This window comes from Hesperophylax consimilis, chromosome 2, assembly GCF_061612785.1.
Source record: "Hesperophylax consimilis isolate HC1 chromosome 2, BYU_Hcon_1.0, whole genome shotgun sequence".
Taxonomy (NCBI): domain Eukaryota; kingdom Metazoa; phylum Arthropoda; class Insecta; order Trichoptera; family Limnephilidae; genus Hesperophylax; species Hesperophylax consimilis.
This window is the reverse complement of record NC_142837.1, coordinates 42,490,421-42,502,629: the sequence shown is the minus strand read 5'-3', so window position 1 is coordinate 42,502,629 and position 12,209 is coordinate 42,490,421. Positions and strand designations below refer to the sequence as shown.

General features: G+C 33.4%; 1 protein-coding gene across 1 annotated transcript in view; it reads right to left on the bottom strand.

Annotated features, from left to right (window-relative positions):
- LOC149426027 (neuroendocrine convertase 1-like) overlaps window positions 1-7,011 on the bottom strand; it is an 83,683-nt gene extending 76,672 nt beyond the window's left edge. Inside the window, exon 1 of the mRNA XM_089644131.1 lies at window positions 6,811-7,011. Coding sequence (XP_089500257.1) covers window positions 6,811-7,011 — 201 coding nt within the window. The remainder of the gene's footprint in view (window positions 1-6,810) is intronic.
- Between the last annotated feature and the right edge of the window lie 5,198 nt (window positions 7,012-12,209).

Genomic DNA, 12,209 nt, shown 5'->3' with positions numbered 1-12,209 from the left:
CCATACCGGTTCCATTGGAGCCGGCTGGGCTCGCGTATGGCTTCCCGTTAATCTTGAGAATGTGACGTCATCATTCTTGTTCGAACTAGCGTCGAGCTATGGTCGAGGCATTTTATGAAATAACACGGCATGAAATAACCCAATTGTCGTATTACATTCCATATGTAAGCATCATTTTAAGCTTATTCACATCGTATAATATGAATCAGTTGTAGAAACATATACTATTACATCGAGATACATCAGCGGATGTAGCGGTCGAATGTAGCGATTCTCAAGTGTGCGCATCGTTGTTACTGGGAAGTAAATTATGAACACTTATAAAAGTGTCTTAACTAAATATGTAAACAAAATATTCGACTCTGAAAAAAGAAGAATTTTTTTTTGCCGAATTCGGACTTCGCAAATTTGTTCATAACGTGGCGAGTAATTTGCGCTCCCATGTAAAAATGTCTATTCCATAGACATATGAATATTAGTAGACCTGCCCTAAGTGATTAAAAGCGTATTATCCCCACTCCCCATACCGGTTCCATTGAGCCGGCTGGGCTCGCGTACGGCCTCAAGTGATATTTGAAAACGTGACGTCATCATTCTTGTGCGAACTATGGTCCAGGCATCATCGGTTCATTTTACGAAATAACACGGCAAAATGTTTACTTGTACTATGAAAACTGGTAAAAATAGATGCGAAAAAAGAGAATAAACCCAATTTTCGTATTACATTCCATATATAAGCATTATTTTATTTTATTTTAAGCATATTCACATCGTATAATATGAATCAGTTGTTACTATCACATCGAGAAACGTCTGGACGCGAAACACAAAGCTGGTTGGTTGCTGGGAAGTAAATTATGAACATTTATAAAAGTGTCTTAACTAAATACTCTGAACTAACTATGACTCTGAATATAGAAGCTGCCTTACTTTGCCGAATTTGGACTTCGCAAATTTGTTCATAACGTGGCGAGTAATTTGCGCTCCCATGTAAAAATGTCTATTCATTCAAAGCAGATTTTACTTTTAAGAAGTAAATGGTGATATTATAATGCGAGATGCCTATTTACTGTCAGATTGATTTATTGACGAATCACAGTCATCTTCACTCCCTTCGTTCTTCAACAGTTGATTTTACCCCTCGCCTTTATCTTCTCGTCTATTAATTCCTATGTCTGTGGTCTATTCATTCTAACATAAGCATAATGAATTTTGATATACAAGCTAAAGTGTACCCGGCGTTGCTCGACTTTTTTCTACTTTCAATAAATACAGGGTTTTCCAATAAGAGGTGTTATTTTGAATAGCCCACTATTTCGGTAGATGTTACTTTTGAAGCTGTCATTTTTTTACATTTGACAAGTAAAAACTACGCCATTAATAAAAATGGAACGATACACGCTTTAACAACGCATTAAAATTATTAAAATTCACTTGAGTGAATCAAATGCAAATCATCTTGAGTGATGAGGCCCATTTAAACCTCGGTGGCTTCGTCAAAAAGCAAAATTGTCGCATCTAAGGCTCGGAAAACTCAAGAGTTATTGTTGAAAAGCCTTTTTATCCTTAACGTGTGAGTGTTTGGTGCTGTTTATGGTCCAGCAGAGTCATTGGACCTTACTTTTTCAAAAATGAGGCTGGAGCAACAGTTACGGTGAATGGATTGCGCTATCGAGAGATGATTAATGATTTTTTATGGCTGGAATTGAATGGTATTGATCTGGACAACGTTTAATTTAAAAAAAACGGCGCTACGTGCCACACAAGCAACAAAACCATTGATCTTTAACGATTGGATATCAAAATAACACCTCTTATTGGAAAACCCTGTATAATATCCATGTACTTTACATATAAACCTTCCGGGAGAAATTCTCTAAATGATAATGAGGGAAAAATTCGGTTTATGGGCGAAATTCCTAAAAAATAAAACTAGTTATTTTTATACTAACTTTGGGCCGGGGAATCCGAATCTGAAAGAATTATTGCTTATTGCTTATTATATTTAAATATTGAAGACAATATTAGTGATTTCTAAACGAAAATCTGAAACAGAAAAATCAGAAAAGGAACGGTCACATCGAGTCCCAGATGTGACCGTTTCCTTTTCTGATTTTTCTGTTTCAGATTTTCGTTTAGAAATCACTAATATTGTCTTCAATATTTAAATATTACAATTTGAGGTTTTACTCAATAAAGTTATTCCGAAAAATAAAATAAAAAATGCTTATTATATTGCTTGCCCCAACCTAATTCTTTCGGATTCGGATTCCCCGGCCCAAAGTTAGTATAAAGATAACTAGTTTTATTGTCAGAAAGCGTTCAAAATGGCCAGTTAAATTGTTTGTGCGTCGAAATTTTAAAGTCGTGTAATTCAGTTAATATTGCTTGCCCCAATCTAATTCTTTCAGATTCGGATTCCCCGGCCCAAAGTTAGTATAAAAATAACTAGTTTTATTGAAGTGAAACTTCTTTAGGCGCGTAATGAATTTTCGGGGACGGAGTAAAACCGAGTCACGATCGAAACGAAAATGCGGGTACCCCCACCACCGATTAAAGTTCATTTGATCTAGTCAAAGTTTTGAAGTAACATATAAATGCTTCTTAGCTCATCCCGACAACTGGCGTTGGTGGTGTAATGGTCAGCATAGTTGCCTTCCAAGCAGTTGATCCGAGTTCGATTCTCGGCCATCGCACATTATTTTTTTGTTTTTAACGCCTTTTTCATTCAATATCTTATTTTTTAGTAGGTCAGAACATTTTTTAAAAGAAAATAATATTGCAAAATAATAAAAACACTTATCTCACTGTGATAAAACATTACTCCGCTAGAGCGCGCTTTGCGTTATTGTGTTGGATTAAAATTATTATCTAATCCGTATATTATGATAATTGTATTACATTTATTTAATTAATTTATTTATTTTGATAATATGTAATAATTTTCAAAGTTTTGAAGTAACATATAAATGCTTCTTAGCTCATCCCGACAACTGGCGTTGGTGGTGTAATGGTCAGCATAGTTGCCTTCCAAGCAGTTGATCCGAGTTCGATTCTCGGCCATCGCACATTATTTTTTTGTTTTTAACGCCTTTTTCATTCAATATCTTATTTTTTAGTAGGTCAGAACATTTTTTAAAAGAAAATAATATTGCAAAATAATAAAAACACTTATCTCACTGTGATAAAACATTACTCCGCTAGAGCGCGCTTTGCGTTATTGTGTTGGATTAAAATTATTATCTAATCCGTATATTATGATAATTGTATTACATTTATTTAATTAATTTATTTATTTTGATAATATGTAATAATTTACAGAAAAAAAAATTAAAACTATCTCCCTCTGATAAAATATCCGTTCGCTAGAGCGCACTACGCGATCTTGTGTGGGATTCTATTTCTGTACATTGTACATTATTTTTAAAAATATATTATATTGAAGTGAAACTTCTTTAGGCGCGTAATTCGGGGACGGAGTAAAACCGAGTCAGGATCGACACGAAAATGCGGGTACCCCCACCACCGCTCACCGTTCACTGTCCCTCTCTCACCATATGCGCTTGTTGAGGTGGGGGAGCCGCTCACGAACGTTCTCTCTCTTCTCTTCTTTCCTCTCTCTCAGACACCAGCGAACTGCGCCACGCCAAGCATCAGCTGCTTGGTTAGTATACTGCGTCGTGAGTGTAATACGAGTGAAATACGTAATTGATTGTGGTTCATACGGTTTAACAAAAGAAGTTTCACTTCTGTCTTGCGTAGGCTTGACACACCCACTTTTTTTTTTAGGAATTTCGCCCATAAACCGAAGTTTACCCGATAATGAAAAACCTATCAAACTCTGTTATCTAGTTTAGAAGAACTAAGCGCACAAACAGACAGACGCGGATAGTGACATTATTTTTTACTATTTAGAGATACCAATGTATTTTCACGATTCACGAATTTACTGAAAGTTTATCAGGAAACGGCCTGTGATCCCGTTTTTAGTTCATTATGATCTGGGATGTCCGGGATGTTCCCAAATTTTCCAGACTATTCTCTAACATTCCAACGTTCTGGGATGTTCTGAAATGTTGTGGAATGCCCTCAAATACTCTACAATGTTCCGGACTATTCTAGAAATTTCTAGAGGGCGAAACTTCGAGCCCTAATTATCTTCAAAAGCAACAATTTTCTACATTTTTCATGGATGGGGGATAGAGAGCTACTACACCAAATAACCCCCTTGATCGTACCGAGACTCGTTTCTGAGTCTTTGCGCTACGCATATTGTACAAATATTTTTTTAAATATATTAATTTAGATAATATGGACTCAGCATGGAATTAATACGAGGTTACATTATTTAATACGTAGATTACTGAAACATGTCCTACAATAATAAAATATCACGTTACCAGTCGAATCGAATACATGAAAATTAATTAAACACAGCGTAGTGGCGCATCGCAAATACACGAGATTTGACGGTTTTCACGGAATGAAACTGATGTGTGGTTTGGATATGCTTTCAAATACATCGGAATTCGTGCCCTATTTGACTGAAACGTGATGTTTGACGATCACGATTTATTTTAAATTTGGAACAGACGGAAACGATTCCATGGCAACCCAGGACAGCGCCGATAAAATACACTTTTGAAAAGTGATATAGAGTCATTGAAAGTGATATGTAGTCATTAAAAGTGATGGAAAAATATCTATAAACCTAATTTAAGGCGACACAAAAATCTAATAACGTTGGTTTGCTCATATTTTAATTAATTCCAACGAATTTTTAACAATAATACAATTATTTTTTAAAGCAATCTATGAAATTAGTGGAAAGCACCAGATTTTATTTTTAAAGATGATGAATTGACAACTTGCTGAGGGATTCTTTAAAAAACATCTGAGATTTTGTTAATATGTTTATGTAAAATAATTAAAATAAACCCCATTGAAATATCGATCTTCTAGACCTGCTGAGGCAAATTCGACTGTAGGTCCGTCCATTACGCTGGGCCGCGAGCCTAAGATTGTTTTTACACGACTTTATCACTTATATTAAGATTCACAATTTATTTTAGATACTTGCTTGCGCAAATTTAACCGTATGCCTGTCCAATACACTAGAGCCGCACGTCGCATATTTTCGTGCTTGGCTTATTCACTTACGTCGTTGATTACGACTTTATTTTACGGTATTGTCTGGTCTTAACGTAACATTTTTAACCTAGTTTTTTTTTAATTACTTTTCAGGAATGTGTAGAATTTTCACTGCCCTGAGTTTCTCGGCTACCGACAGGTTCGCAGGTATCAGAAAATTATTAAATAGTATATTGATGAATAATTGTGAACAGACAATTTGAATTTATTTCAGTTAGTGAAATACTTTTTAAGGTAGGTATTATTGCAAAACCTATAGTACTGCATTTCCAAGATAGTTCATATTGTTTTGTTGTGAAAATGTGGATAGAGGCTTAAAGAACATTGAAAATGCGAAGACTTTGAAGCCTGGGTATATTGGTATACGAGAGTTTTCTCAACAATCCAAGTAAATAATATAAGGGTTTTAAATGACAATAATATTCAAAGAGGGTTAAATTATTAAAGAAATTCTAGAACACATCCAACAATTATGGGGTAAATATCATAAAATTTACTAATTTCGGTTGTGACCCTGTCTGTAACCCGTTGAAAATGTTTGTTTGGAGACATTAATAAAGTACCTACCAATGATATGAAATTTTAATGGTTTCGTTTGCGTCCTTGTCATTTTATTAAAATCTAAATGTTGCATGCTCAATTTTCACAGTTCAATACATTGCAATTAATAAGAATTTGTCATTGAATCCACTCGAGCAATTTTGGGTATATTACGGCCAGTTTGCAAAAAGTTTTGAGTGATCACTTGTCATAGTATGCCTATTTTATAAAACCTAAAAATTTGGGATAAACGACGAAATCCAGGTGGATTCTTAAAATTTAAATGGCAGTATTCATATGTATCCCAATTAATATTTTAAGGAATAATATTGCTAAAATAATGCGTTAAATGGATATATACAGGGTGTATCGGCACTAACCCGACAAACTTTAACCAGCTATTCCTTAGCACATTTGGAGTAAAAAATGTTATGGGCACTTTGCTGTCCGGTAGCATTTTTTTTTCAATTAAAAACAAAAAAATAAAAAATTTCCACACTACATCACTGTCATTGGCATTGCTTTTCGTGTTCAACAGCTGTTATAAGCAAAAATGTCGAAAAGCGTCATCGCTCTTTCGCACACACTAAATAATAATAGTTAAAAATGAGACGAATGGAGCCGTGCCATTTCGTTGTGATTGTAAAAGCGCGCCAATATAGGTACACACGTACATTATTCAACGGAATTCGAATAAAATATTGCCAGATGGGTTTTTAAACGTTGACTAAGGATAAAACAGTGGTGACATGTGATGAAAATATGAATAGTAATTTTTTTATTAAAAAAAAAAACGTTACCGGACAGCAAAGTGTACATAAGATTTTTTACTCCAAATATGCTAAAGAATAGCTTGTTAAAGTTTGTCGGGTACGTGCCGATACACCCTGTATATAAACAACTAATCAGTCGAGTAGTTTTAAAGGATTTTTTTTTATAATTAAACCGTATACTTTAGAAATTTTCTTACCTAAAAATTTGTGTAAGTGATAAACATGCACGTAGAGAAGCCAAATATTAAAGAAAAATACAGAAAAAAAGGTTAGAATTTTATTTGGAAACGCATTCCTTCATTGTTCCAACTCCTTTAGTACGTAAGAATAGTAAAAATAAAATTACCTTTCCCCCATAAATGCAACCCGCCTCCAGTGCCAGTAGTTGTGCCACCTGTTCACCCCCTCCTACCCTCACGATCCACTCATTGGTCAACAAGTCACCTCCCTCGCTGCCACTGTGATGACCAAAGTACTCTCCGCGTATCCTTGCGGTGAGCACGAACAGAGCTACCAAGCAGCACGATAACACGCGCAAAGTAAACATACTGAACGCTTTGAACGTCGATTATCAAAATTTGATCACTTGAGTTAGTTTTGTAGACTTTAATTAACATTCATACATTTTAGTTAGTTTGTTACCATGTTAATATTTACTATTAATTATGTTTATGTTTATAAGTTACCTATTTGCATTTTCACACTAAAATATGAAAAATAACTTTTACATTAGATTATTTAAAAATTTGAATTTTTTTTAAAACACTTGATTCGTTGTGGAAATCAATTGCATTATTATAACTCAACAGTCTCAGCAACAATCTTTTATATTTGTCAAGTGATAAATTAAAGATGTCCACCGAATCGGTATAATTATTTCCCTCCATAAGTATTCCGGGCAATGAGGAATACATATGGTAGTTAGTACCAGAATTTCTGCACGTAAATAATTCCCGACTTCTAGCATTACGTAGTTGAATCAAAAAGCTTATCAATGCAAGAAATTCTGAACTATCAAATGCATCATCATTATGAATGAAAAACCTTGCAAATTCATATATATTATCTTACAATCTTTATTTTTACTTTGATTTATTTTTAATATGCTCCTCTTGCACAATCTTTTAGAATAACTTTAATTATAATCCTACCGTTTTTCTTTATTATGCTTACTGTTTTTTATTTTATTTTTACTGTTATATATTTTTAGGTACAAAAATCTAATGTATTAAATTATATTACCCACGCACAGGCTGCGCCTTAGTGGGTTCCCTTTCATATTATTAAAAAACTTGTATTGTGAAATATGTAAATTGGGAAAAAATAAAGGAAATAAAAAAAAAAAAAAAAAAAAAAAAATTTGTTCCAGATATTTTTTTAATGTATCGGTTTTACCGTGCCGCGGACATCTTCAGAACGGTACACATTACATTTGTGCCAGAGTAGTACTGTCGAAAGACGCCCGTAATAGAATGAAACCAGTTTGTATAATTGGAACAAAATTACAAGTTACATAAATGACAAAACTCGACTATTGCGAACTTCTGAGTCTGGTCAATTTAAGAGTACCCAATCGACACACTAGGCATAAAGACCTATTTCAATGTCACCATTCACAAACAAATTATCTAGCAGGCTCGCCAATTCTTCGTCAACACAGTATAGCAAATGAATATACAAATGATATCGCGATTTTTAATGTAACAAATTAGATGTTTAAAACGGTTACATGATAACTCAACACGGTGACAATTCAACACACTTTTAAAAAGTGATATAAAATCATTATAAACGATGAAAAAAAAATTTAACCCAACCGAACCTAACCTTACCTAACCTACTTAACCCAGTTAATAAAGTTTTTGTTTCATCACTTTCCATGACTTTATATAACTTTTTAAAGATATGATGAATTATCATTGTGATGATTTTTTCGGTCACCGTTTAAAACACACTTAAACATTTTTTTAAAGTCAATTCTGATAATTTCGGACTATAATAATTGTTTTTATTTTATGCAATTGTAAACCACTATAATGTAAGAATGGATTTATTGCAACCATTATTTTTAACCCTTATGTTCAAAATTGTAAACATTTCAATGTATCAAATGAAAAAGCTTTACGGGCGTATACTAGGCGTAAATATATAAAACAGTTGTGAAATCACAATATTAATATAAAGTAGTAAGAAGTTAAGCCGAATGGTTTTAAATTGAAGTTTGTATGAATAGAAAACCAATTTACCGATATGTACCCTAAATGTATTATTTTAACGTTAATAATTTTTTTTTTATCACTGTCACTATTTATTTTTTATTTAATAATAATGTTTTGTTAAATTGTTTTCAGGAGCCAGAAACAGGACTCGCTTCCACCCTCGACACACGGAGCAATGAATCACAGTAACGCTGCAATTAAAGTGATCTGATATTTAAATGACCAAGACTTCGATACTGCTCGCAGGGTTGCCAATCGCCACCTTCCTACACGGGTGTCGATAATGTCGATACGAACAGTACAGTCAATACACTACCGATATACAGACACAGAGACAAGGGCTACACACGCAGCCGTTATCAGTGAAAAGAGATGGACAAACAATGGCGATAGCGCGCGCAAATTGGAGAAAAACGCGCGCTTTTATCGGAAGCCTTTTCTTGTTGACAAGAGCAAATAAGAATTTGTGACAATAATTAAAATTGACCGTACAGAATAAACAAACAATCGGTGTGATTGATTTTTGATCTGCGGGATTTTTAAACACTCAAATGGAATTTAAAGTAAATATTAAAACCACGCTTCCTCAAGGTTGTGCGGGTTTTCTGAAATAAAAACCAGTTATTTTTACAAGAAATTACTTCTCTGTCTTTGATTTTTATTGATGAAAAACAACAAGATATTATGCGCTTAATCATTTCACTATAAGTGAGATTAAAAAGTGAATTTTGTAATGGAAAATGTGTCTGATTTTGGACATATTGACTGAAATATTTTATTATGAACATTAAAATTTATTAAACTGTAAAACATATTATTTATTGTACGCTGAAAACTTACAACTAAGCAGATTACACTTTCCAAACGTAAGATTAAAAATAAATCTTAATAACACACGAGTCCCAACTGCTCCCAACCATCTGGAGCCAGTGAGACTATGGCATCCCCAAATTGGGGTGTGTTGTGAGGCTGAAGGTATTGGAGAGAGGAAGGGGATGGGGTAAAAGAAGTTGAGAAAGTACCTGACTATTCAGATCTGGTCACCAAACACGGCTAAATCCATTTCGAGCTACGTTTCACTTCTGAATGGTGGTCTAAGACCAGGTCGACTATGAGAGTATCTTCAACTCAAGAATAAAGAATTTAATTCGAATTTCTCGGAGTAAAGCTAAGCCTTTTATTATTTTATTTGGTATATGCTTTTAAATTGTGAATTGATGTGTATTTAAAGAAACCATTTCAAGTAAACAAAGTTACGTTAAAATCTTGAATATAACTGAAAGTCCGTGCAAAACATCATATAAAATAAAATTAATTATTATCAGAATACATCTGATTTATTTATTTATTCACGCCTTGAAGGCTTTTACATGCATAAATTGTTAAAGGTATGTTATTTAGGAGAAAAATCATAAGTGTATAGTATTTAAAATAATAAGCTGAGCATGAACGATATAAGCAGATAAAATACAAGTTATCATAAAGAGTTCTGTTGTACAAAGAAGTACAATAATTGTACATACCTACTAACAAGAGTAATTTAGTTATTATGAAAGTCGTTACAGAGCAATGTGTAGTACCTTTGTGGATATTTATAAAAAAATAAACAAAGCTGTTTGTTGTGCAGCATGTTTGTATTTAGCAAACCACTACTACAGATTGGGTGTTTTAAAGAACATTGTCAAATTAATACATCGATAAAAGGTGCAAATGAAGAAATTAAAAAGATCTAATGATAATTCGAAAGTTGTACATTTGATAATTGTTGGTAGCCAAATACTTTCCCACCCTGGTATAAGTATTTTTTTTAATATGAGCTATATTTAATATGAAACGAATCTAGACCTTCCAATATCCGATATATAATAGACGAATTACTTGTGTGTGAAAAGTAACTACTTATCTAACACCTTATGCAAGTAGTTACTATTTACACACAAATAATATACAATTAAGAGTTAATAAACACATAATGGTGCAACTGGAGGTAGGTGTCTTCTACACAGTATAAGAGATAATGTCATGTTCAATGTGTAAGTATTTACAGTAAATTTAAAAAAATACACACTGTTTCCTAAAACTGTATGCAAGTAGTTACTATTCACACACAAAAAATATACAATTAACAGTTAATAAACACATAAAAACAAAATGCTGCAGCTGGAGATAGGTGTCTTCTACACAGTATTAGAGATAATATAACGTTGAATGTGTAAGTATTCACAGTAAAAAAGAATACAATAGTTCAATGAGATAAGAGAAAAGAGGTGCCGGATAGTGCATTTGATAATTGTAATATAGTAACATAATAACGTAGTTAAAGTAAGTTTGTTAATATAATAACGTAGTTAAAGTAAGTGTGTTAACATATTAACGTAGTTTAAGTAAGTTTGTTAACATATTAACGTAGTTAAAGTAAGTTTTTTTAAACAAAATTATAAAAATAAACTTATCACAACCTTAAGCCGCATCACAGCGCTGCTCAACTGGGTGGCAATGTGCTTCCTCCGTATTTTTACTTTACCGACAGGGGCGCTATTGTGAGGTGTTAGATTAAAAAGGAGTAGACTTTGTTCATCGGCTTTCAATTCCGTTATTGAAATGATTTTACAAAGGTCAGCGAAGTAAAGGAGATCGACCGATTCATAGCAACCTTTTAAATAATATAAATAAGAAAACACAAAACATAGATTTAAAAAAAGCATGAGATCAATCGCATAGACACTTGCTTTACTTTCCATAAACCTTTATAGTCTTACGTAAGTACAAATATATTGGTACATACGTACGCTAAATACAAAGTGAATGTGTGGGTTCTTGGGAATCTTATGGTTATTTTCGATGTGTTTTCATACATCAATCAATCTGCCCAACAATGGTAGAGAGTAAGATATTTAGAACAATAAAGCCATAGAATAAAGACATGTATTATAGAAGAATACATATTTTAAGCTATTGGCGTAGGACGAATAGTGGTCAGCACAAAGTGTATCAAATGTCAAATGACACGGCACATTTTGAAGAAATCGTAGTCATTTTACGTTAATATACGTCAAAAAGGACTGAGCCCGAAAAGGTAAAAAAAAAATAAAAAATAAATTCCACATATACAAATTTATTTAAGTTAATATTTTGTTAATGAAATGCAATGTTTTATTTTCTTTATCTTATTACAAAAATATTTATGGAACGAATAGTTGTGGCCTCTTCGAAAACATAATAATGGTATCCAAATTGACACAAGTATCAATATTGTATGTACTTATGCTTTGGGAAAGCCAGGCTTTTATCGAACTGAAAAAAGGAAGCTGGGTGAGGGAGATATTTTTACCTCTCCAGCACAACTCTCTCGACCCATTGCATTGCACCGCAATGGGAGGGATGAACTCAAACATCCGTCAGTCCTGGACACACTGACCCTCAGATTTCTACCTACCCTTCATACCTTTTTCCTTCCTCTCTTTCCGCTCCTTTCCCTCCTTCCTCTCCTTCCTCTCCTTCCTCTCCTTCCTCTCCTTCCTCTCCT